This window comes from Drosophila grimshawi, unplaced genomic scaffold, assembly GCF_018153295.1.
Source record: "Drosophila grimshawi isolate 15287-2541.00 unplaced genomic scaffold, ASM1815329v1 contig_44, whole genome shotgun sequence".
Classification (NCBI taxonomy): Eukaryota; Metazoa; Arthropoda; class Insecta; order Diptera; family Drosophilidae; genus Drosophila; species Drosophila grimshawi.
The window spans coordinates 17,314,378-17,339,558 of record NW_025063240.1 but is presented as its reverse complement, the minus strand read 5'-3'; the positions used below and the strand labels follow the sequence as shown (position 1 = coordinate 17,339,558).

General features: G+C 42.1%; 10 protein-coding genes across 17 annotated transcripts in view; 5 read left to right on the top strand and 5 right to left on the bottom strand.

Moving 5' to 3' along the window:
• Positions 1–2,285: 2,285 nt before the first annotated feature.
• On the bottom strand, positions 2,286–3,132 carry LOC6557077. Its single transcript, XM_001983838.2, has one exon. It carries the CDS (start codon positions 3,090–3,092, stop codon positions 2,388–2,390), a length of 705 nt encoding a protein of 234 aa, XP_001983874.1. The 5' UTR covers positions 3,093–3,132; the 3' UTR covers positions 2,286–2,387.
• Positions 3,133–3,341: 209 nt separating this feature from the next.
• LOC116806475 lies at positions 3,342–4,285 on the bottom strand. 2 transcript variants are annotated; one of them, XM_032742901.2, is made up of 2 exons: positions 3,711–4,285; positions 3,342–3,656 (listed from the first exon to the last, which is right to left on the bottom strand). In XM_032742901.2, exons 1-2 carry the CDS (start codon positions 4,268–4,270, stop codon positions 3,524–3,526), a joined length of 693 nt encoding a protein of 230 aa, XP_032598792.1. In that variant the 5' UTR covers positions 4,271–4,285; the 3' UTR covers positions 3,342–3,523. The 2 variants fall into 2 exon arrangements, with proteins under 2 accessions (XP_032598792.1, XP_032598793.1); XM_032742902.2 differs by having other exon boundaries at positions 3,348–3,641.
• Positions 4,286–4,553: 268 nt separating this feature from the next.
• Positions 4,554–5,880, top strand: LOC6557072. Its single transcript, XM_001983839.2, has one exon. The coding sequence runs from the start codon at positions 4,580–4,582 to the stop codon at positions 5,585–5,587; it is 1,008 nt and encodes a 335-aa protein (XP_001983875.2). The 5' UTR covers positions 4,554–4,579; the 3' UTR covers positions 5,588–5,880.
• Positions 5,712–6,542, bottom strand: LOC116806500. The gene is made up of 3 exons (XM_032743145.1): positions 6,467–6,542; positions 5,918–6,407; positions 5,712–5,844 (listed from the first exon to the last, which is right to left on the bottom strand). Exons 1-3 carry the CDS (start codon positions 6,540–6,542, stop codon positions 5,712–5,714), a joined length of 699 nt encoding a protein of 232 aa, XP_032599036.1.
• A 1,355-nt stretch (positions 6,543–7,897) lies between these two features.
• LOC6557068 lies at positions 7,898–8,869 on the bottom strand. Its single transcript, XM_032742900.1, has 3 exons — positions 8,707–8,869; positions 8,172–8,646; positions 7,898–8,104 (listed from the first exon to the last, which is right to left on the bottom strand). The coding sequence occupies exons 1-3, from the start codon at positions 8,852–8,854 to the stop codon at positions 7,975–7,977; spliced, it is 753 nt and encodes a 250-aa protein (XP_032598791.1). The 5' UTR covers positions 8,855–8,869; the 3' UTR covers positions 7,898–7,974.
• Positions 8,870–9,199: 330 nt separating this feature from the next.
• LOC6556540 lies at positions 9,200–9,829 on the top strand. The gene is made up of 2 exons (XM_001983841.2): positions 9,200–9,275; positions 9,332–9,829. The coding sequence occupies exons 1-2, from the start codon at positions 9,246–9,248 to the stop codon at positions 9,782–9,784; spliced, it is 483 nt and encodes a 160-aa protein (XP_001983877.2). The 5' UTR covers positions 9,200–9,245; the 3' UTR covers positions 9,785–9,829.
• Positions 9,830–10,879: 1,050 nt separating this feature from the next.
• On the top strand, positions 10,880–13,575 carry LOC6557146. Its single transcript, XM_001983842.3, has 5 exons — positions 10,880–11,186; positions 11,243–11,395; positions 11,965–12,228; positions 12,287–12,802; positions 12,881–13,575. The coding sequence occupies exons 1-5, from the start codon at positions 11,027–11,029 to the stop codon at positions 13,000–13,002; spliced, it is 1,215 nt and encodes a 404-aa protein (XP_001983878.1). The 5' UTR covers positions 10,880–11,026; the 3' UTR covers positions 13,003–13,575.
• The window catches only part of LOC6557069 (FH1/FH2 domain-containing protein 3), a 42,001-nt gene continuing 29,831 nt past the window's right edge, over positions 13,012–25,181 (bottom strand). For 2 of the 7 annotated variants that reach the window (XR_006246700.1, XR_004365179.2), the window contains 16 exons: positions 24,879–24,988; positions 22,485–22,543; positions 22,189–22,373; positions 21,869–22,092; positions 21,455–21,676; positions 21,132–21,394; positions 20,930–21,067; positions 19,870–20,748; positions 19,514–19,709; positions 17,021–17,405; positions 16,787–16,933; positions 15,656–15,994; positions 14,879–15,582; positions 14,562–14,788; positions 13,954–14,108; positions 13,525–13,574 (listed from right to left, as the gene is read on the bottom strand). Coding sequence is in view for 5 of the 7 variants with exons in the window: in XM_032737309.2 (XP_032593200.2) it covers positions 13,501–13,574; positions 14,562–14,788; positions 14,879–15,582; positions 15,656–15,994; positions 16,787–16,933; positions 17,021–17,405; positions 19,514–19,709; positions 19,870–20,748; positions 20,930–21,067; positions 21,132–21,394; positions 21,455–21,676; positions 21,869–22,092; positions 22,189–22,373; positions 22,485–22,543; positions 24,879–24,988 (4,152 nt within the window). In the remaining 2 variants the exon portion in view is untranslated. Of the gene's footprint in view, positions 13,575–13,953; positions 14,109–14,226; positions 14,432–14,561; positions 14,789–14,878; positions 15,583–15,655; positions 15,997–16,785; positions 16,934–17,020; positions 17,406–19,513; positions 19,710–19,869; positions 20,749–20,929; positions 21,068–21,131; positions 21,395–21,454; positions 21,677–21,868; positions 22,093–22,188; positions 22,374–22,484; positions 22,544–24,878; positions 24,989–25,181 lie in introns of those variants that run through there. The other 5 variants (XM_032737309.2, XM_032737328.2, XM_043215415.1 and 2 more) reach the window with 4 other exon arrangements.
• Positions 17,860–18,295, top strand: LOC6571092 (acyl-CoA-binding protein). Its single transcript, XM_001997261.3, has 2 exons — positions 17,860–17,893; positions 17,960–18,295. Exons 1-2 carry the CDS (start codon positions 17,888–17,890, stop codon positions 18,197–18,199), a joined length of 246 nt encoding a protein of 81 aa, XP_001997297.1. The 5' UTR covers positions 17,860–17,887; the 3' UTR covers positions 18,200–18,295.
• Positions 18,512–18,929, top strand: LOC6557144 (acyl-CoA-binding protein homolog). Its single transcript, XM_032737349.2, has 2 exons — positions 18,512–18,554; positions 18,625–18,929. The coding sequence occupies exons 1-2, from the start codon at positions 18,549–18,551 to the stop codon at positions 18,868–18,870; spliced, it is 252 nt and encodes an 83-aa protein (XP_032593240.1). The 5' UTR covers positions 18,512–18,548; the 3' UTR covers positions 18,871–18,929.

Below are 25,181 nucleotides of genomic sequence, written 5' to 3'. Positions count from 1 at the left end.
ATACATATGTGCATATATGAATATATATATATACATATATATATATATAAACTACTATATGTGGTAGATGCTGCTTTAAGCCAGGCAGCCGAGATGAGAATATGACAGCTCAGAGCCCAGAGGCACCCTTAGTTCTAAAGTTCTTGTTTGTTGTTATGGTTATTGTTTTTGTTGTTCGGTTACACACTGAGGCGGGCTGCTCGCCTGCATTTAATGGCCTTCGAGCGCATTTTACTGTACGAGTTCTGCTAAGCTAATGATAACAGGAATATATAAATAACATAAAAAAAAAGCTGCGAGCTGTTGGGCAAAAATAAAGTTGTCTGGTGAAAGGATTTTGCACAGAAAGCTGAGATGAAAGGAGTTCATAACTCCACTCGAGTTTTCGCTCTGCTCTATATAACTTTAAGATTATGGCAGCAGGCATTAATCGAATTCAGCAGCCAACTGGAACAAAACTCAATGCATACAATCTAATTAGTTCGACATACTACCGGGGCCCATGACAACATGTTTGAGCCACTTGCTGTTTCTATTAGAAAGAAATAATTAATGAATTCATCAGCGATGAGTGCAGTTATTACACTTGATGCCAGGCAAGGATGATGATGACGTCGACAGTTGACTGTTGATGTTGTCGCACTAGAATAACATAAAGCACTTTCATAGTTGGGGCCCAGATAGATGACAGAGGCACGCACAAAGTTGGCCAAAACTAACATGAGCACTTTAAGAGATTATAAGCCATGCACGAGTTGCTCGAGCTGCTTGAAATTGCCGCTTTGCATTTACATATTGACAGAACTCTTGTTGGCATATTATAACTACACTAATATCGCTAATGTCACTTAATATTTACTGGAAGATTAATCAACAAAATCTGATCTATATCGACTACATCGTCAACTAAAAACAACAATATTTGCCAGATGTCAGAAAATTTAACGTTTCATGTCATTTTGACAAAGTTATTCAAAGTTTACCTTTATTCTATAGAGCCCTTGGCCGTTTTCATAAGTTAATTGCTTTGTTAAAGAGTTGGCTCTCTTTTGCAGAATTTTCGCTTTTTGTGCCATTCTTTGAATGGGAAATATTTAATATAGCTCATAGATATTGTCAACCAATTTTCATTTGCATGAGGTGATTGCTGTATTAGACACTTTACTCTATTAATTCTTTTGGGTTCAACTTTAAAATATAAGCACGAAAAAAGCATGTTAATTGCTTTTTTCAATTTTGCCCACAGCGTCTGCCTGTTATGGCATTTATGACGCATACGCCGTGTTGCCAGTTGCACCTTGAAAACTCTGACTGGCCTGGCCCGAACTTGTGGCCCAAAACGAGTGCTCGCGCCCTATTACAAAATGTGCTCTCATTTTTTTTTGTTGTCGACCAAAAATTTTTTTGCCACATGCCATAAAAATCGTTTACAAGCGTTGCTGGTGTTGCTGGCGTTGCTGGGCCCTCGTTCCTGGCACTGATGTGGGTCAGTTGCGTGGCCGCAGGGGAAGCACAAATTTTGGTAGGGGCTTGGCCTGGCCAGGCCAGGCTCCATTGCAGGCCAGAGAAATGCATTTCAATCCAAGGCTGGGCCACAAAAGTTTTCATTGAGTGTTTTCAATTTCAATGGTTTCGATTTCACACGCCCCGAATGCCCGAAGCGCAAGCTGCATCCAAACACGCATCTATATGGTTTGGCTTCAGCTACGTGTAAACTATGCAATTCAATTGATTGGGTAAGGGGGGCTGTGGCATGCATGATTGCCGCGTGTGGCATGTAATTTTGGTTTGCGCTGGGAAACGCTGAACTTCCACAAAATATCGAGCCGAAATATGAATGCGAAATATTTTTGGCTTAGGCCCTGTTGACTGTTGGCAACCCATCTATTTATAGTAAACACAGACTATAAATATATATACGCATATATGTCTGTCATATGACAATGCGATAATCTCGTTGTAGGCGTTTCTGTTTAACCACTAAACGCTTGTGTTTTTCTTTGCGCCGTAATTTATAGTATCTAGCAAAAATACGAAATATTAGGCGTGTAAAATCTTTTAAGAATTAGACAAACACTTCAGCCAAGGCAAAGAGAATGGCTAAAAAAAATTATGAATAATACCTATTAATAAAGTCTGCGGACTTTGGAAAATACTCAATTTTTTAAGCTCAAAATCGTATTAGTGGTATTTAAATAAGTCGAAAGCAGAGAGATTAAGCTAATTTATTATTGATTTAGTTACCGTTGTGTGATATATAATCAAAAGACTTAAAGCAAATTCCCATCAACCATTTATTTATATATACATAATTTTTTCAAATATTTTTTTTTTTTTTTTTATCAGCATTCAACATTCTTGGCATTTAGTATCGATTCTTGAAGCACTTATAACAATCGAAGATTTTCAATCTGCAAGTCCATGATTCGTAACTGGCATGTGGCTGGAATGTTGGTGGTGCAGGTCCTTAACATGGGGTCGTAATAGGTTTCGCCCGGACACCGAAGCAGGGAACCGTACCAGACAAATCTGGACGCATAGCACTGGATGTAGTATCTACATGTGGTATTCAAACTGTTACCATACGGAAAGCGACCAGCCTGCCGAATAGCTTTGCAGTATGTGTTGGGATCCTGGAGAGTTTCTGGCGCTTTAGTCGTCAACAACTCATCATTAGCAAGGGGGCAGGTTGCCGGGAACCCAATTTCTGAGCTGCATATGTTAGGATCCTGATAGTTGCAAACATAATTTGGCAGACAGTGGCCAGTAATGAGTGATACATTGCTGGTACCCAAACATAGAGCAAACGTGCGAACGCCTAAGCATGCAAATGTCCTCTGCTCGTTGCATCGTCCGCACGCGTTGCATGATTGTAGAGCACAATTTTTGTGGCAAATTTGCGGCCCTGCGGTGCAATATGTGCCCGATGGACAACTGAGGATCTGTTTCAGGGGTACGTTATTTTCACAGAACGCAAACTGTGTTTCCGAAAGGCAGGCAATATTTGTGATTGCGGAGCACACGTTGCAGTCGGCCTGGCAACCTGGACCCAGGATTCCGATTCCGATCAGTAGCAGTAGCAGGCTCAACATCTCGGCACACAACTGAAAGTGGCAAGTGCAGTGCAGGTGCAGTTATATCTGACTTAATCGTATATGTCAACTAGATAAGCATTATTCATAATCAAGTCATTTATCAAATCTTTGTTTAAATAGCTCAATTTTATGGAGCATCTTTAATTGCAGTGCTGTACCTGCTGCAAATCTGGAATTTGAACTAATATTGTAAAGGTAGACAATTAAAAAACTGCCTAAAGACAATTAAAAAACTGCCTAAAGGTATGCTGTATTTTGTTTATTTAACATATTATTTTCGCAGCTGTCACAAAGACTTCAATTGCTTTCGTAAGTTTATGATCTTATCTACACAGACACCGATACACAAAACTTATTCAAAGTCAGAGCAATTAAAATTGTACGAGAAATATAAGCTTCATATAATATTGAAAATGTAACATATAAAATTACCGACAGCCAGGTTGAGTTGGTCTCGAGTTACCACAAGACAAAGTCGTGCCATCAAAATAGGGTTCCGTTGGCGGGCAATCAACAATGCGGCCTACCCACGACTGTATATAGTATCTGCAATTGATGTAACTGAGAACAGCAGTTAGAAATTATAATTTCAGATGGAAAATATATCTGGCTTACCTGGTGCACTGTGTGTCATTGGGAATCGCATGGATGGAAACTCCATGGAAAGATATACGACAAAAATTATCGAGAGATATTGTTGTGCTCGCTGTTGATGTTGTTGTTGTTGTCGTTGTTGCTGTTGTTGTTGTTATTGTTGGTGCCACTGTGCAGGTGGGTATTGTCGTTTGGGCATTGCCACAGATATAATGTAAGTCCCTATTGCAAACATAACCCAGATCACAGATGCCTGTGCAGTTGCTTGAGGTATTTGTGCCCAGGCACAGAGCAAAACTGCGAACGCCAGTGCAGGCAAACCTGTGCTGATTATCACACTGACCACAACTGCCACAAGCCTTGAGTGTTTCGTTCTTTTGACAAATGGATATCTGGTTGGTGCAATAGCTACCCGTGGGGCAGGAGTACACAGGTGCAACGAGTTGATTGTTCATGCAAAACTGAAATTGCGTCTCAGAAATGCAGGCAACATCACTAACCGAGCCACAAGTTCTACAAACAGCCCGGCTGCCAAGGATGCCAAATGCGACTCCTAGAATTAGTGGCAATAATCGCCGCATCTTGAAGTGCAACTACAACTATCGATGCAGTGTAGAAGCTTTTAAATGAATAATGCTAACTGCATTCCAAGTTAATCTGACAAAAAGAAACAGCAAAATAAACAGAGATTTTATTATTTGTATACGACTATTTTGATAACAAAAGCAATTCGCTGCTGCCCCAAAGTATGACACAACACAAGGTTGTCTATCTTATCTAAATTGGGGGATAAAGCAAGGTAAAGCCCTAACTTGCTACCGGAATTTACTATTTAAAGTTGGCATCTCTGCGCACAATAGTCAAAAACCAGAGAGAGAAGCGTATGCACTATGAAAATGTCAACGAAAGACACTCAACTGCTGAACTGGTTGCTGCTTCTGATTTTCTTGGTGGACTCCGTCAGAAGCGCCTGCAATGTTTGCAACTCTGTCAACAGCATGGCCTGCTATGCGGTCGACCAAATTCAGGCTTGCGATGCGAATAATTTACCCACTCGCATACCATTCAACTGTCCACCCGGCTATGTCTGTGTGAGTGGAGCATCCGGCGTCTTGTGCAGGCCCACAGCCAGTGGGAGCATTGGTGATTGCCAGGACTGCAACAAGTGTGATGCAACGAATACATTCGCCTGCACAGGAACCAACAGCTTCGCCCTCTGCCTCGGCACGACTACGCCACAGAACTCCTTGGGCTCCTGTTCTCCTGGTTATGTGTGCAACAATATGAATGATCAGATTTGTGGACTGGAAACACAATTCGGTCCCACCTGCTCATATGCAGATGATACAACAACAACAGCAACGCCGCCAACAGCCACACCAGCTCCAACCCCATCGACCGACAATGCAGCCACCTATTGCGCCGCTGTCAAAGCACCGGGCAACTATGCAGTGGGTGATTATGCTGAAACCACTTGTCGTCAGTATATCAAATGCTTCCTGTTGAATGGCGTTTGGAGAGGCCAGAAGTACACATGTCCAGGCAAAACGTACTTTAATCCCACCACCGGACTGTGTGCTGTGTCAATGCCTGGCAATTGCTACACGCCAACCGGAACCACAACAACGACAACGGTGGCACCGACCACCAGCAATCCGAATGCCTACTGCGCAAAAATGCAGTCACAGGATTACTTTCCCGTTGGCACTAATCCGAGCAGCACATGTCGCCAATATATCTACTGTCATCTGCTGAACGGCAGGTGGCTGGGTAACATGTACACCTGTCCAGGCAACACCTACTACAACAGCTCCACCAAGAGATGTCAGACGGGCCTGCCCGCCACCTGCACCCGTGCTGTGGCCAGGTTGAGCCTCAACGGTGTCGAACTGATCTAATTACATATTGTACAACATATAATTATAATTTTTAAATATCACTGACTGCTGCCAACTCAAACCCAATTACTATCGAGTACTGCTGTCAAAAAGTCCATCATTGATAATACTATATTATGGAAGCTTAAAATAATACAGTACATTCAAGTGGTGCTACGGTAGTACAGCTTTGTCTTTCCGCATCAAAGAAGCTGCTAGCAGTACAGCCATATTCCCTAGCTGTTATTTTCTTAGCGGTAATGTGGCAGCTAATGTAACTGAAACGACAAAAATATAATAAAAACTATAAGAAAGAGATTAAAGCTTATGTAGTTGCATAGATCTTCTAACCGTTTGCAATATGGATCTCTAGGCACTGTCTCATAGAGACCCGACTTAGTCTTTTGCGCGCACACTTGCTGCGCTGTCTGCGGAGGTCCGTCCGTGGGTTTGGGTGTGGTGCTTGTGGTGCTCGTGGTGCTTGTGCTGCTCGTGGTGCTTGTGCTGCTCGTGATCACCAAATCATCGTTTATGTCACAGGTTAGGGGTTGACCAGTTATTGGAGTCACACAGACCAAGTCGCTGGTGGCATCGCAAACTGTGTTCTCTGGACAGGTGCCCAGGGGTCCAACGGGCCGGGCGGCACCGTAGCACATTTGAAAAGTGCGTTTGCTGTGGCAGGCGAACTTATAGTTTCTATGAGCACTACAGAGTCCACACTTGCTGGTATCCCCACAGCTGGGAGGCCTCTGAGCATTTTTCTGCAAACAAATCGCTGTCCGGTCGGTGCACTCAAAGCCATCGAGGCAAGTGTAAACATGGTCCGTGTGAGGCATTGCATCTAAATGATATTATTTTCACTCCTTTATTCAAGTATTTTTTAAATATTTAGTTACTCACCTCCAAAGCACAAGTAAAATGATGTGGAATTGATGCAGGCAGCCTGATTGGTCTGGCAAACATTGCACGCCGACATGACATGACCCACAGTCAACGCTAATGTGATCTATTTATTATATTTTATTTAAGAGTATTTTAATATCACATCACTTTCATATATCCTTTAGAAATGTGCTCACCACGATAAGAACTGGTGCATAGTTTGTAGCTTTTGTAGCCATTTTAGAGCTGTGATAAGTTTTGTATCCTCGTTGTCTTCTCAATGTCGACTTCTGTTCACTGTCAAGGTTTCGGGTCTACTAAAGTACATTAATCTCTTCGCTGCTGCGTTATAAACCGTGTTTTTCGAGTAGTGAAATTTTCTATGTTTATCTACTCTTCATATATTTTGAGCATGCTAATTGTTTTATTTGCTTTGGCTTTCCACTTGATTGCCTTGGGCTGTCTTATGATCGCAGCATAAAACAAAAACCTAACACTGCGATAATGAGCAGTGTGCTTAGAGAACTATCTTTTTGTCATAATGATACACTTGAGTAGATACCGGCCGTTGACCAACAACTCAATGGTAGTTTCTTTTTCAGCATCTTTTTAGCTGCGCTCTGCATGTGAGAATGTAAATAGTATGATATATTAAATTTAAAGTTTAACCACTTATGTTATAGCTATCAATCCCGAATTAGATATATATAAACTAATTTTTAGCTGCAAACTGGAATTGGCCATCTGAGCTTCAGTTAAATTATAATTTACCAAATCATCATTAGCTATCTAGTCCTATGACTACTTAAGTTTTGGCTTAAGATAAGTGGCTTAAGTGAAGTCTATTTTAAGTTTAGCTCCAGCATTAAACGATTTACTTTATCTTTTATTTGAATTTATGATATTTTTTCAGCCAAGCTTTTCATCAAAATTCACACATCATCATCAATTAGTTAAGAAGAAATCGCTTCAAGGTCGCACACTTTTTTTTTTATGGTGTATATGGTACCTAAATGCCACATCCTAAAAGAATTTTTGATTGACTGGCGAGTTATATATGTAGTAGTGTTCTTAATATATATAATTTTTTAATGCAGTCGCATAGAGGATGTCCTTGCGATTCGAACGCACTATGCCATACGAAAATCTGCAAGGATTAGAAGTTAGAGCTTTAATATGCCCTTTAAAGTATGCCACATTTTTTAAGTGTCGGTAATTTAGCCAATGCAACAACCTAGATTGAGTCAGTGGTGTGTGCACACGATATGATAAATAGTAGCCGGGAAATAATATGATGTAAAATGGTCATATTCAGGCCAGATAAAAAAATCAAATATTTGTTGGTGTGTTTGTCTATTTGTAACTAGATTTGTATGGTTTTATAATTTTTCAGGTTATTATATTGCTTACTAGACTATCGTAATATATTACTATGAAATCTTGACTATATCTAATTGAGAAAACCACTCTTTATTGTCAATATATATTTGAAATTATTCATACAACGACTATTATTCATGCGACAATTACTTGCAACCGGCGGTAGTTGGTTTCACCGTACCGCATAAGGTGACCGCATTGAAATATGGATTTGCTGGTGGACAAGTGTTCAATGTACCTTGCCAGATATTGGCTCTAAAGAAGCAATTGATAAAGCTGTAAGAAACAAAACACATTAATTATCTTAATATTAACAAAAATAATAGGATATCAATAAGCTTACCTGGTGCAAACTGTATCATTTGGAATGGCATAGCGACCGGCCTTCTTATTATTTTGACAGAAAGCGTTCCCATTCGTTGGTGGTGCTGGAGTAGTTGGGGTGGTAGTAGTTGGGGTGGTAGTAGTTGGGGTGGTAGTAGTTGGAGGAATGTTTATATTTTTGTCAACTCTATCGCAAGTGTTGCCATCCTCCGGAGTGCAAGTAAAAACACAGGGTAGTCCAATCGAAGCTCCCGAAACACTACAGAACGAATTTTCAGGGCATGTACTTCTCTCCGGCAAGAGTACACCCCTATCGCAAATTCCGAATGTGTGTAGTGAGTCACAGGCGTACATTTGAGAGTTGTCGCATTGTGCACATGTGGAAATATCCCCACAGGCCGAAGGAGTGCCCTTGGAAGCGCAACGATCGCCAAACATGGTGCAAACGGGCTTATCATCCGGACAGTCGAATGTGTGTTCCACTTTTGGGACTCCTAAATTGTAGCACAAAGGTTAGAGATCGTCATAACTATGGTTGTTGTTACCGTACTTACCATCATAGCAAAGCCGGAATGTTGTGTTGCTGATGCAGGAGTGCGAGAGGTAACATTCCCCGCAGACGGCTTCCACGTAGACTGTTGACACTGACAGCAGGAGTGCGCCCAAAAGGGCTATTCGTTCAATTTGTAGGAGCCTCGACATCTTCAGTTTTGTAAGTGAAGTATCTGGATGTTGTTCTCATGCCTTTTAAATGCTTGCTCCATCTGGCATTATCTTTATGACACGACGAATCCAGAATTTTTATCTTTCAATGCAACATCATCCATAAATATGCCAGCTACTGTTGCAGATTAATGTATGTATGCTATAAAGCCCCAACAATTGTCAACATTATTATTTGCACAAGTCAAAGCCCATCATATTTATTATTTTATATTACATATATAATTGTTGTTAATTCTGTTATTTCTTAGAACAACTACACATTTTTCTTTAGGCACTGGATGGATGATATAAATGTGTGGCATTCGCTGAAACTTATCATTAGTCAGTCTTTCACTCTTGTGCCGAACATTTCAATCAAGAAACCAAAATGCAGCAGTCTCCTTGGCTCACAACTCTGGTAAGCAAGGCGGTATTTAACAAATTCATTCCTTAAACATACTCAACTTATTTCAGTTCCTCATTCTGGCCTTCAGCTCTATGCTGGTCACAGTTTCCTCATCTGCGTGCGGTAGTTGCATGCAAAACAATGTGGCCTGTTTGAACACCACTCATTTCAAAGTTTGCGTTAATGGTGTGCCCCTAAAGGATGGCCCTCTTCCCTGTGGCAATGACAAGATCTGCACCGAGTTGCTTGTTCCATGTTGGTCTCCTTCTGAAGGAGTTACTCCCGCCTGCCCAGAAAATGATGTTAACTGTAGAAGCTGCAATGGAGTTGACATGTTTGTCTGCACCAGTCGCACAACCTTCCAGGTGTGCAATGGTTCCGAAATGAGTCCTCAAGTCAACACTTGCCCGGACGACACCGTCTGTTCCATCGATTCCGGTAAAATCTGCGTGAAAGAATGCGAGTTGCCTGGCGGAAAATATGAGTGCGATCCTGAGATGGACATTTTTTCCGATTTATAATGTTTTTTTAATGAAAGCTGATGCTAAATCAAATAAATAAGTAATTCATTACATATTAAAATTCACATGTTTATTTACTTGTTCGACTTGTTCGAAATCATGTTAAGCTTGTATTCCCCAAAAATGTTTGTGTTTCCTGGTCAAAACATTCTAAATCATGGTTTCTTAATGTGCTTAAAAAAAATAAAAATTGCTTCTTGGCACGTGTCCAAACTTTATCAAAACTGAACCAATTTTTAAACACATGCGGCTTTTTAATTAACCTCAAAACTTATGCCATGTTTATAATTAGAAACACCAAATTATTCATCTAGAAAGTTAGTTACTTTTCTTATCTTATAGTTTTCTTTCCGCATTCACAAGAATTCCACTGGAAAACAATTAAGATAAAGTAATTTCGACCGTGAAATGAGAATTTGCGAAAAACCATCAATAAAATCTATATAAATCAAACTCTTATCGGAGCTGTCGCTGTGTTTTTTGATCTAAAACAGAACTATACGACGGGGCTTACAAAATGCAATCCGAAACAAGTCGCATGGGCTCCAAAATAAATAAATTAAATTAGGCAAAACAAGCGCTAACATTGACCCACTTCCCGGGTAGTTTTAATCAAATTAGTCGTAGGAGGGGCAATGACGTAGACGTTTTAAGGGGCTTTCATACATGCGTTGAGGCATATGTTATATTATTATTACTATTATTATTTATTGTTAAAAGCTTTGCAGGCATGTTGTAACAAAATTGTAAGCACTTTCACGCTCGAACTTCTGTTAGGCCTTGCCCAACATTTAATCGATGTGGAAGGTGTGGAAAAACAAATTCGCAACAGGAAGCACAACGAAATGTGAAATATTCGTATTATGTAGGGATATCCCCGCAGACATACCTGCCTCCCCCTTGCAGCCATGCCATTGACTCAATTTGTTTTAGGCCCAAAGCTGTTACCATTTGGCTGTTTGATTGTGGCGCATCTAATTGTTTCAGCTGCTGCGTTTTGTTATTGCAATTAATATTCAGCTAAATTTACTTTTTTTTTTTCATTATTATCTTTGTTCAACTAAAAAGCGCAAAGCTGCATCAAATTGCGGTCATTAAACTTATTTCCACACCAAGCCGAATAAATTGTCGCCTCTGCGTGGCTGCCAGGCATAACAGTTTCAGGGGGCAACGCGTGCACATCTCCAGATCCAATTCGGAATTAAAAAGTGATAAGTGAACAAAAAAGAAAAAAAAAAACAAATGGGAAAAACACAGCTGCAGCTAAGCGGAATCTCGATGTGTTGCCTTTTCGTCCTGGCAGCGGGAAAAGTGCCTCAAAATTCGTATACGAATAGCTGGCGAGATCTGATCTTTGGCAACAAGTGGTTAGCGCCGACACCACGTCTACGTGAATCGAAATGTGGGTGTGGCTTTGCTGATGTTTGTCATTTCAACAGCTGATTTCACCTTTCGCAGTTCTACCCATTTTCGCCCTGGTACCCATCGGACCAAGCAGCTGTTCAGCACCCTCAGGCGAGCAGGGCAACTGTATACCCAGCAAGGATTGCCTCCTCAGAAATGGTATTCCCGCTGGACCCTGCGGTGGTGGCTATGGCGTCTGTTGCGTGTGTAAGTCGTGTTAATTAGTTGTAAACAATCAAATCATTTAAGCTAATTGAGCTAAAGAAATTCTCTTACACAAAATATATCCAATTGTTGGTTTATGTAGTACAGCCCAAACCACAGAAACTACAACCCAAACAACTATTATTTCGTGCATCGAGAATTTTTCTAAAGTTTTTTTATTTATGTCTAGGGGCTGACTACACATACAAGTTTATACTTTTGGGGTTGTAGTACATATAAAACTTAAATTGGGGTATGCATTCAGTGGAAAATAAAATAAATTTTTAATTTAAAGTTATAAAGTGTTGGACTTGTTAATACATTTGTTGAATATAGGCAAACATAAGCTGTTGATAAACGTGAAAAGTACATCATTATTCAAGGTTCATCAGATAAATATAATAAAGGTAAAAAAAACTTAAATAGCTTAGCTAATGTAGGTTCTGTTTACAATGATAATAATACCAATAAACAAGCTTATCAATTTAAGAATAGCGATAATAATAATAATACAACATGCCAGACCCTATATTCAATAAATTGAAAAAATATACTCGAAAACGCTTTTGCAGTTCTTCAAACTTGCGGCGGAGTTATTCGGGAAAACTCCACGTACTTTGTGAATCCCAATCATCCCGATGTCTACGATGGCACTGGCAGTTGCCAGGTGACTGTACAGAAGCTGCATCCCGACATTTGTCAGCTGCGCTTGGACTTGGATATGTTTTCAATAGCGCCACCTGAGGCAGCCAATCACTTGTGCAGTCAGGATCAACTGTTGATCTCGGGCGGCAGTCCCACACCCACCATATGCGGCAGTTCCACAGGCGATCACAGTGAGTCCTTTGATGGTTAATTAATGATCACTGTTTAATTGCAACTTGCAATTACTAGTGTACATTGATGCTGGCCTTGGCCAGAGTAATCCAATTGTGTTATCTGTGATAACGAGCGCCAGTTTTCCACGCTTGTGGCGCGTGCGAGTTACGCAAATCCATTGTGGCAGCATCAGTCGAGCGGATCAGGGCTGCCTGCAGTTCTATACGTCGATCAGTGGTCGCGTGCGCAGTTTCAACTACAATACGGTGGGTGGCAGGCAGCTCTCGAACCAGGACTACAGCATTTGCATACGCAACGAGCGCAATTTTTGCGGCATACAGTATAATGCGTGTCCCGATCTGGAGAATAATCGTTCGCGTGCATTTACCATATCTGGCAACTCCAACAATCCAGTACCAACCATTGTGGGTGGCGGTGGTGGATCGGTGACCAATGGCTGCATTAGCGATTGGCTACTAATTGGCTGCATACGCTCCGCAGATCGCATTCCTCCGCTGCCGAACTGCGAGGATCGCGTCTGTGGCGGCACCTTCAGCGCCGAGGCGGGCATGTTGGCCAAAACTGTGCAATGTAAGTGAAAGCTGAACTATATACATATATATATATATTATCTATCTATCTATCTATATCTGCATTCTATTCACACAGCCAGCGTTCGTCCATTTCGTCTATACTTCCACACGGATGGCGTGGAGGCTCCAAATGATATTGATAATCGTGGCTTCTGCTTGGATTATGTGCAGCAGCCGTGCACTAATGGATTTAAGTAGACAACTTTATTGAATTTAATAAATATGTATGTATTTTTATTTATTTTCGTTGTTAAATTAAGGCTAAGTTATAATTACGAGTAATTAAGTTAATTTCGTAAGGTCGCAGATCGGTACAAATTCAAATTGTGGGACAATTGTGTTTATCAAAATGTTGTCTGATTTCAAATTCTAAAAATATATATATAATTTGTTTGGCTATTAATACAGTTGATGTTACAATAAAAATATGTTTAATTGTAATACTTAGACAAAGTAAAAACGAAAATATCGAATAACAGAAATAATATAAGAGAACTTTGAAGGGACTTTGTCGTTATCAGATTTTGGGGAGAGATTCGGTTCGGTTAGGACCAGTTCCACATTTCCAGTTTCTGTTCTGCTCCGTTCTGCTGCACATGAGATCGCCAATTTCAGTCTGTGCACGCATACCCGACTTGTGACGTCACTGGGGGGTTTAGGGTTTTTTTGGGAATTGCATTGGGGCTTGCCATAGCTCTAATAGGTTTGTATTAGGGCAGCCACGTGCTGTTTCTCCTCATCGGTGAGACCGTTCTTCAGCGTTCGACGCACTGCAAACACACAAATCAAAACAACCATCAAATTTTGTGATTTCAAGTTATTCAAAAACTTGTTTAAAGACTGAAATAATTTTATGTGCGATTATCATGCGTATTTAGTGACGTGTTTTGGAAAACTTGAGTTAGGAGCATGCTTTGCATTTAAAAAGATCAACTGGGTATCGAGCGAGGCGCAAACAAAACTGTGTGTGAGCTCCATTTGTAGACATCCAGTTCAGAATTAGACGAAATCAAATGGAGCTCGGGACAAAACACAAAACAAAAAAAATAAATAAAAGAAAAAAACTCAACAAAATAAACTTGAACAAAAATCAAAAAGATTGCATTGTATGTACTGAGATACATATGTGCAATTCAATTGGAGACTAACCAAAAACAGTGTAAGCCTAAAAAACAAACAGGTTGGTTGTTCTTCATTTGTAATGCGTTTCATTATTATTATTTTGATTTTTGGTAACGGTTACGCTTTCTATGGCGATGGTGCTCTTTCAACTGTGAATCCCTCGCGCGTGCGGCTGCGCTTCACTTCGGTATTTGATTGATTGGTTGATTGATTGGTTGGTTTTGTTGGTAGGTGCGTTAATGGTAAGAAAACACAAAATTAAAATAAAACCAATATTGGCAACCGATTTCTAAGCTAGCCAAAACTGAAAAGTGCCAAAAACTAATGGATGGGGTAAAATTTAAGTAGGGGGATAAATACTTTCAATTAGTGTATGGTTTTTGCTGTTTTCTTTTTTGTTGTTTTTTTTTTTTTAGATTATTTCATTACGTAGCCTCAAATTTGCTTGAGTGTGTGTGTCTGTCGAGTGTTTGTGGCCAGCTAATGTTGTACTAAACATAGCGCGCTGTGTGTGTGTGGGTGTGTTCCAAAAGATAAACCAACAGCTTCGTTAAAATTGATTTTGGCCAACACGGGCTGAAGTGAAACAAGGCGTGTGTTGCCTGGTCAGAGCAACGACAACGACAACAACTTACAGGATTTGCGGTCCGCATGACGCGTACGCTTTCGCTCCCTGGGCGTCGTTCTAGTCCCGGCCGTCTTCGTGACGGTCTTGACGAGAGATTCGAGTATTTCATCATCGCCATCGGTGAACTGCTCCTCACTCTGACGAGCGATCGGTGAGCGCAGCTGCTCAGCGCGACGGCGACGCCAGGTGAGGGTGCCATCCGTTTGATCGGGAGTGGGAGTGCCCAGCAGTTGTCTGTGGATCAGATACAGGCGGAGACAGAGAGAGAGAGAGAGAGAGAGAATCAGTATCAGCAAGTAGAGATGCATCAAGATTTGCACTCACTTCAGCTCTGCATCGGCGACATCCTCTTTGGTCTTGAACTTGGCCATGTCAATGATCAGTTTGCCACGCGTCTTATTGCGCTCGCGATGATTGGCCTTCTTCTCCAGCTGCTGCTGCACACGCTCCCGCGTCGTACGATACTCCAGCGCAAACTCGGAGAGTGTGCGACAGAACTCATTGGGTCGCGACTCGGCCACACTGTGCTGGGGCATGCCCAGCCACAGTAGAAACTTGCGATAGCGATTCATCACACGCCGATGGACAATTTGCAGACTAATGATGCGCTCGGCACAATCGGCCAGGAAGTCGACAAGCTTCGGTGCACATTCATGCTTGGCTATTAGCTTTAGGCGATCCCAGGAGGCCTTGCATTCCGCCTCCAATTGATTGAGATTCTGTGCGAGATCTGTGAAGTCCGCTTTCGAGGCACGCGTAATTGGACCAATTTCCGAGTATAAATCACTGGTGTCACTGCTCGTCTCCATGACCATGTGGCAGAGATGATGCAGCAGCGAGTGCTTGTGCACCGTATCCTTCACCTCCGGCACCTTGGCCAGATACTCGATCTGGAAACCCTTCACAGGAGCACCATTGAGGAAGATGCCCACGGAGAGCAAAGTGGAGAGTATGCAGCGGAAGGTGCGATTCTGACGCAAGATCTCAATGCCTTGCTTGAGATCCATCAGCGGTTCGGCAATCTCTTTCTGCAGGTAGGCAAAAGAAAATGAGAGCGTTACTTGAAGATCTTGATCTTGAGAATACTCCAATTGAGCTTACCTCGCAATTGTCAAAGTCCAGCCGGAAAGCCCAGAGCTTGAGACGAGCGCCCAGCTCTGAGATGGTGGCTAAGGTGAGGAGAAATTGCTCGGCACTGCCAAGCGGCAAGTCTGGATTCGACAACTGTGCCTCTTGAATCTTGCCGCGCTCCTCATCCGTGGGCAGCATATTCAGCAGCTTGTCAATGCCCTCCCTCGTGACCACAGTGGCATCCATCTTCAAAATGGCCGCCTTGATTGCCCGCGGCGGAGGCAGCTTTGTCATTGCAATATTGATTGCATTGGAGCGCTTGTGATCCAGGACGATAATCTCTTTGCTCTTATTCAACTCTTGTTGTTTCTGCAAGGCAAATGAGAGTTAGCAAAACCAGAAGAGATAACGGGGGGATGGCTTTGTAAATGTTTCATGTGGGGAATAAAGGGGGGCGTGTACACAATGTATCTAATGGTGGCAACAAGAAAAAAGAAAAAAAAAAACACAAGAAAAACTAAACTACAAATTATATTTTGTGGTTCTGATTCCGATTTCAAGTGTGTGTGTGTATAAAAATATATATATTTTGTGTGTGTGTGTTGATAACATAAAAGACGTAATAAACCGACACCAGGTGCAACACAGAGTGAAAACTAACAACAAAAAAACCGATCGATAACACATAGAAACACAGTGAAAGAGAGTCAGAGAGAGAGAGAGAGAGAGCGAGAGAGACAGAGTGAGAGAGAGAGCGAGTAATAAGTGTAAGAACATAACAATTGGCACTCACCTCCTAGAACATTTGGAAACATTTTTTTTATTTTAATTTTTGAGTATTTTTATATTTTGGTTTTGGTTTTGGTTTTGGTTTTAGCACAACATTTATGTATTTGTAGATATATCCGCAAACAGACCGTTGACATATAGAAAATTATTAAACATGTCCAGAAATAAATGGGAAAAGAATACAAATATCATTCGCAAGAAAATCATTGTATGTTATGCAAACATTTATACTACAATTAAAAATGTATAAACTACTTTAAAAGAGACTTATCATTGACACATATCGCTAATAATTTCGATAATCTCGCGCCAATTAATTTAAATACACACTTGCAGGAATACCCCTGATGTAATTGCTTTTCAAATACACACCTTGGTCATCAAGTCTTTGGCCCGTGACTCAAAGAGATGCTCCAGCTTCTGGGTGTCCACATTCGCATTGGGTAGCTCATCCCAAATGGTTTTACCCACCACCTGCGGTATCATATCCTCACGCACTTCCTTCCAGAAGAGCTTAACCTGTAAAGTTGAATGAGTTGTATTAGTCAGTTACAGATACAATTATTTCCTGTATTGTTTCTTTATTTGATGAGGAAGTTTACTCACCGTCTTTTTGTTCTTTTTGATAGTAGTATTGCCATTGGCCAGATCGCCATTCACAGAACCATTCAGCGAGCTATTTACACTGTTTGTAAGACTGCCGGCGCCGTAGCCGCCGTAGCTGAACATGGGCGGCGGTGCCAGACAGGGTGGCATCATGGGCGGTGGCAACACCATGCCACCACCAAAGGGTGGTGGTGGTGGCGGTATGCCTGCGCCGAGACCACGGGGCGCCAACACATCCTTTTCATCGTCCGAATGCAGATCGGTAAAGTCAAGATCACATAAGTTCAGGGGTCGCGTCATATTGCGCACCAGTTCCTCCCAGTGTAGTTCATTCTCCGATTTCTTCGGCTCAGACTTTTTCAGTTCCTGATCGACGCTCGATGAGCTGTACAATCGTGAGATAAAAACAAAAACTGGACATTACAAAGTGCAAAAAATAGAATATCAGAGTTATTGCTAGCCGCGATCGTTCGATTATTTGATTGCAGTTGCCCCCTAAAAGCTAATGCCCCATAAACCTTATCACACTTTTTGCCTGGTAGCACGATAACAAATGATTGCAAAAAGAAAAGAAAAAAAAAACACACACACGAGCAGAAAGTAACTTTCTAGTTGAAAGAGATCTAGAAAATGGGTATAATTTCAACTTATATTGAAATATTGAAGCATTGCATAAGGCTGCATAAAATGCCTTTCATAAATTTTAAAGGCCGCCTATTTTTATGAACTTTTTGTTTTATGATACGATTTATTTGATTTGGCAGTGCTTTCAAATGATAAGATTTAATTTTACAGTCTGTGCAGCGCCTATAAAAAGGGGCGATTTGTGGACAACAAATCATAGTCTTTCTATAAATCGCAAGCAAAATGGATGTAAGTAAAGCGCACTCGAAATGGACTACAATATGATTTATTGATTCGCATTTATTGACTTTACAGTTCGAGGCAATTTGCGAAAAGTCCAAGGCCTTCAGCACCAAGCCACCAAATGATGTTTATCTGGAATTCTATGGCCTCTACAAGCAGGTGCACACTGGCGATGTGAACATCGAGAGACCCGCCGATGCCGAGGGCAGCGCCAAATACGATGCCTGGCTGAGCCGCAAGGGCATGTCCACGGATGCCGCCAAGGCCGCCTACATTGTCCTCTATGAGAAATACGCTCCCATCTATACATAAATTGAGCTAATATCGCAAACACGTTGTTGCATTATAATAAAACAAGTGGCCCATAAAATGGGCTGCTTAGTCAGCCCCCAATGCTGATAAACTAAATGGACGACCTTTGATACTTTTGTATATTATATTATTAGTAATTAAAGTTGTGTGTTTTATATTTTGCCGCCGTAGAAGTTTGCGCAGACGTGGACATGACAAATATAATCGGGCTTATCATATCTATATCTAAAAAAAAGGGGTATAATGTCATAAATCGATATCAGCTAACCGTATCAGCTGTCAATTTTTGTATAAAAAGACCTGCTTATTAAACAATTAGCAGTCACTAACACTTGAAGTATAAGACAACATGGATGTAAGTATTCCACAAAATTGTGCATTCAATGGATATTCGATTCTAATGCGGATCTATACAATTTGAGCAGTTCAACACCGCCGCCGAGAAAGCCAAGAACTTCAGCAAGACCCCAACGAACGATGAGTTCTTGGAGTTCTACGGTCTCTTCAAGCAGGCCACAGTTGGTGACATCAACGTCGCTGAGCCCGGTGCACTGGATCTGAAGGCCAAGGCCAAGTGGAACGCATGGAACAAGCACAAGGGCATGTCTAAGGATGCCGCCAAGGCTGCCTACATTGCCACCTATGAGAAGTACGCACCCAAATACGCTTAGATCTCTTCCACTGTAAACATTTGACTAAATAAATGAAATCCACATAATACGCAAGCACATAAGCCAAATTTTATGATTTTCAAACTTGCTATCAGCTTTTAACCGGAAAAAGATCAAATCATTAAAAGTATCATTCTGAAAAAATTGTATATATCAGTCAAAAAGATTCTTAAAGCACTCTTAAGCTGAAAAGCTGAAAGATTAGACAGCTTGAGATAATAGAAAAAAAAAAGATTATTGCGTTTGAAAGCTCTCAACTTCTAGATACTCTGCAAAATTAGAGCTACAAACAAATAGTAAATAGACTTGAGGACTGCAAGAGTTAAATATAAATAGAACCATTGTTTAATTGTTCTTAAATTTTCAAACTGAAAATGTTTGCTTTTGCTTTGTTTTCTGATACAAAATACTAAAAGAAATATAATAAAATGTTTATGAACTGATAGCAGTAGTAAAAACTTGCATAAGCCAAAAATACCCTTATCTCTATAGAAACAGAGTACAAAAAAAAGGTTGCCAATCGCTGATAAAGCAAATGGGTGACCTACTCTAGCGGTCAAGGTGAAGGTATACTGCCCAACCCCCACCAACACCCTTTTCCAAAATCCACTAATAGATTTTGGCCCTTGCTTGATGAACTTACCGTGAAATTTCACCCTTGCTCTTGCTCTTGGCAAGCCCCTCTTTGGCTTTCGATATGAGGCCGGACATGTCGCCGACTATGGCGCGATTTCCCGCCTCCTGTGTGGGACTGCTGGGCAGATTGCTCAATTTATGTGTTAGATCCTTGACGGTATGATCACGTTTCAGTTGCATTAGCATTTCCTTATCCTCCAGATCTGTGTACAAAGAGTGCAAATTGTCAATAGAAGCTAGAATACATTTGTTTTGTTTCGAATGACACAGAAAAGAATGCAACAGCGACGAGTACAATGATGGATTTTGTGGCAGCGCCTGAAAGCATGCAACAATTTCTCACTGAAAGCTTAAAAAACCTACCTGTTGTATCCATAGCTTGTAGTGGAGGCAACTGTTGTGGTAGTTCTGGGTTAGTACTGGTTAGGGTTCTAGCTGCAATTGGCTGAATGCTGGTATTGGCTGGGGGAAAATGCCACCAGCTTGCTGGTGGTGGTGGTGGTGGTGGAGGTGGCGGCGGTGGTGGTGGTGCTGCCACAGCTAGAGGCTTGTGTATGGGACTCAGTGGTTCCGGCACTGGCAGCACATCCAATTTTAGGGGCGTTGAACTCTCAGGCAAAAACTCAAAACCATTTCCATTTAGTGTCTTCTTCGGGCTGAGCACATCCTGGGCGGTGGTGGGCTGATGCTTGGGCGACTGGCTCAGCTGTGTGTAGTAGTTGTTCAATCGATTTGCATCGTTCTCATACTTTTTGTAGGCACTATCGGTTGTCTGCTGCACAATGTTCTTCATGATGCCATTGATCACAGTTGCGTTGCGCTCCCGAAACAGATTCTTTTTGGTAAGGAACTCATTCTGATTGTTAGTGTTGTTATTGTAGTTGTTGTTGTTCGCCTTGTCGAAGCTGTTGTTGATGATGGAGATGCTATTGATGCCACTTAGCATCTGCTTAGTGGGGCTCAGCAGCAAACTGTTGTTGGGCGTGTCAATGTGGTTGTTACTGTTGTTGATGTTGTTATGATTGTGTTGTTGTTGGTTGTTGTTGTTGCTATTGCCGTTGCTGCTGTTGCTGTTGCTATTGTTGTTGTTGTTGCTATTGCTGATGAGGTTGCAGGGCGTGATTGGAGGCGTGATCGTGGGCGACGTTGGCGGCGACGGGGGCGGCGGCAGCTCAATTTGCAATGATTGCGGCGGGCTGTCGCCACTTTGAATGGTTGCAGGAATGGCGGTTACAATTTGGCCTTGATGGGTGACATTGGGTTAGCATGATCAGCAGGTGACAATGAGACAACATAGATCAAGATCAAGATCAAGAAACACACACACAGCGTTTAGCATGGAGAGAGAATCAGTTAGTTAGTTTCGGTGTTCAAAGCAGCCGGCAAAAAGTAAAAGCAATTCCCGAAAGCAAAAACAACTCACCGTAGTTTTCACGCAGCTCTCGTGCAGCAAAGATGCGATTCGCAGCCGCCTCTCCCTGCTCCTTGAGGAAGCTCTTGTGCCGCTCGGCACGCTCCCGACGTCGTCGCAGTCCCGGTGTTACACCAGCGCCATCGCGTGCTGCAAGTAGCCAAGGAGAATTAGGACTCCATTTCAATAGTTTGGTAATCATTTTGAAGCTTACGTTTCTTCTCCTGAAATATGCCGCTGCTAAACTCCGTGGAGTTTGTGGAACCCGAGCTGTCATCCTCGTCGAGTGTGGCCTGTACCGGTGTCGTTCTTAGCACCGATGTGGGCAGCACTTTGGTCAACGGCGCTGGACTATTATCCGTGCTGTGGCGTCGCGATTTGCGTCGCTCTGTTGTGTTGGCGCCGGGACGATGGCGTTGCGTCTTTCGCATTGAATTCTGTGGCAAACGCTGTCCGTCCGACTCGCCATCCTCGAATCTAAAATATGCAGTTGTGTTTAGTAATTGATGTGTGTATTAATTAGAGTTAGCTGCTTACTTTAGAACTGCCTCGTACAACTGGAGTTGATCGAGCAGATCGAGATCGGTGCCCGGCTTGGACATGTAACGCTGGATAACCGTATCCATGCCCTGCTGTTCCAGCAGATCGCTCTCATCGTAGAAACTATCCTGATCGTTCAGGCCCGCTAGTGTTTTATTGATCAACGATGTTGCATAGATGACCAGCTCGGCATCTGCATTGTCGTAGTCCTTAAGCAGTCTGGAAAGCATAAGGGTTAAAGTAAGTCAAAGTAAATAAAAATAATCAAATTATTTGATAATACTCTAAATTGTACATAAAATGATTTTAAATCTGTTGCACTAAAAATATGACTTGTAGTTCAAGCCAAGTTCTGAGAGAGAATTCTAGTTTCTGACAGTTCAACTTCCGTATCGATCAGCGATCACTTACCTCATTATATTTGCCCAGGGCAATGTGCCTTGTGCTTCATCCACAGCATGAATGGCGCTCACAAGCACATAACAATTGGACTCGGCATATTCAACGAATACGAGCAGCAACTTGAGCGCTGTCTTGACCACCGATCTGTAACTGGATGCGATCAATGAGTAGAGCCACTCCATGGTGGGCTGATGCTTCATAACGCCATTCATTCCATCCACATAGAGCATGACCTGTCGCGTACAAAGACATGATTAGCAATGACTTGTTGTGAACATCGATCACTGATCAGCGACCAGTTATTGTTGCTGTTGTTGTTGTTCACTCACCTGTCCCAGGGCGCGTAGTATATAGTTTTGATAGTTTTGATCGGAGCAATTGCCGACGCGCACCAGACAATTGAGACCGCCCATGGCGACAAAGGCGTGCACCAGATCCTTGTCCTCTTGGAACACCTGCTTGAGGGAGAACAATGCTCTGCGCAGATCGCTGCCCTCCGACGAGAGTAGTTTCTCTGCAAGCACATAATGTAATGGGGTCAATGAGGCGTATGCGCAATATTCGATTTTTTTTATATTTTTTGATTAGCTGATCTCGAAGACCAAATCATGGACTCTGCACTTACCTATAATGGCATGAACGCGAACACTCAGCTGTGTGCGAATGACCAATGAGTTTTTGCGACTGCAAGAGAGAGACAGAGAAAGAGAGAGAGAGAGAGATAGTAGAAGAGAAAAATTGTTATTAATTTTGTATGTAATTTCATTAGCAATGGGCAACAAAACAAAATACAACACAACGAAAAAGAAAAAAAAACAGAACCAAACCCAACCCAACCCAGCAGAAAGGCGCAACAAAACTAAGAGTAAAACACAATGGGATACCGTGTGGTTCATTGACCAGTTAAGAACATTGATTACCCGCTGTTTGCTGGCCAACTGTTGGCCATAATAAAAGTAATAACAAACGACGCAGATAATTGAAAATGGACTATGAAGCATCTGGGCGAACAACATAGCCGCCAATAAGTCGAGTCGGGAATTCATAATGAAATGTGCTCACCACTCAAACTCAATTCAACTCGACTCAAGGTGCACAAACACACACACACACACACACACACACACAGACAGACACCTCTGTTAGTGTATGTGATTATAAGACACAAGTGTCTTTTGGCTCAGTTGCAGATTGACAAGGCAACAACGAGCTATCGAGCCATCGACCCATCCGAGTGAGTCTCGTGCCTGTTGTGGAATTTTGATGCGAACTGAAGCGAATGATTTGCATGCAAGCGCGCTTCCATGACTAATACGATAAGCATGATTAGTGGCTGCAGCCAAACCAGACCACATCAAGCACCAAGTCCACTTCTAGCCAAGAACAGTCATTGGCGCCACTATGTTAACTGCCAACAATTTGCACAGCTTGCCACAGCCACGGCGACATTTACTTTGTAATTTTATAATGCTTGAGGATCGCAGCAATACCAGCAGCTAGTGAAAGTCTGGAATAGACTCCGCATCAGCTCGTCCCTGACAGGTTCTATGTACTCCACTCTTTATTTATATTAATCCCATTATTTGAGCACTGCCTGACGCGGAACCACGTCCAATCTGCAGGCTCCCAAGCTACTTAGCTTGGCCCTTGGCCTGACGCGTTCCGCAGTTACTTTAGACTGACATCACGTTTCTTGGTCAACCGCTGATCAACCAAAAGATACGCTTTAGAGTATTCGGTGCATGTACGAAAGGAGCTGACTTTATATTAATTCTCTCTCATAGAGCTTAGATATATGAATAGTCTGTTGCACAGACAGCACTTGCACAAGATTGAGTGCATATTAAACGGCATATTTCTCATTTCAGTTCATTTGTTCACTTCATTTCCAGACAGCCTCCTTGCCACTCTCATTTTCTAATATTTTTTGCATTTGATTATGTTCTTCCCACCCAAGTTTCCCAACAGCCACTTCCATTTTCAGTTCACTCTCATTCTAATACTTTTTTATGACACAATAAATAAAACTAGAAAATTGTGCATGGCTAACACAATCAGTTAGGAGTGTCTGTCTGCTACCCACTTGTTGTTGGCCAACAGGCTATTAAAGCTCTCCGCATGCCAAAAAGATTAGAGCAGAACATTCCAAAGTGGCTGCCAGACAAGCATCATGTCTGTGGCCAGTTATGAGCAAAGCTGAGCTCAAAAATAAAAATATATGTATAATTTTCAAAATGCCATTGCCTACGTATATATTTAAGCTTTTGTTGCTCCCATTTATATTTCTTTTGTGGCTGCAAATGCAAATGAAGTGCAAGTTGCAACCAAAAAATAAAAGAAGAAAAAAAGAAGAAAAATCGCAACAAGTTGCACGTACGACGCCAAGCTGCGGAGGCATGCAAAATGCAAATTTCTGGCCAGTGAGTAGCAACTGCCAGGCAGTCAGCCAGTTCACGAGGTGCTCAAGCACTCAACCAGGCAGGTAGTCAGGCAGTCATTGCTGCCACAGCCAAAGTAGCGGCAGCCGCAGCAGCAGTTTCCTGTGCCACAGATAGCGACATTTTTTTATGGCCGGAGTCCAACAGCCGCCTGGCCTGGCAAATATCTTTATTAGCAAATGGAAAAGGCATCGGTGCATCGCTGTGTGTGTGTGTGTGTGTGTGTGTGTGTGTAATAGACGGCTTTTGTGTGGTGAAAGGCTAAACAGGCGCAGCCACCCACGAGCAGCTGCCCCAGAAACCCAGAGCTGCTGCATTTCCTGCAACGCCAAAAGAAAATGGGTTCAAGGTAAGCAGTGCACAAAAGTGAAAATCGCTGACAATATTTTGCGATAACAATAAATCATTTGCAGTTTTTCCAATTAAGCCGTGTGGGTGTTCACAGTGCAGCACAGCTGCACTAAGTACTTCTGTCTGTGTGTTTGTGTGTTTGTGTATGTGGGCAGCAACTTAACTATTTGTCTGTCTGCTGAGTGTCTTGGCTCATTAGTTATTGTGGGCGCGACTCTGTTGGCACTTACCCGTCTTGTAGGCCCTCGATTTCCTCGGTCTGCTCGGCCAGCGATGACTCCAGATCCAGATAGGCGCCAAAGTCACCATCCTTGTACACCTGAATAGCTGCGTCATCGATCTGCAAGGAGACCAAGTTGCAATTATAATTAAAGTAAGTTATAAAGAAAAGTAAGCGTTGAGTCCCGCGACTACCGCACTACGCAGTAAAAGTTGTTTATGGACGGGACCAACAAAAAAAGTAAAAAAAAAGAAAAAGAAAAAGAAAAGAGAAAGAAGCAGATACCAACGACCATAGAACATTTTTGAGTGAG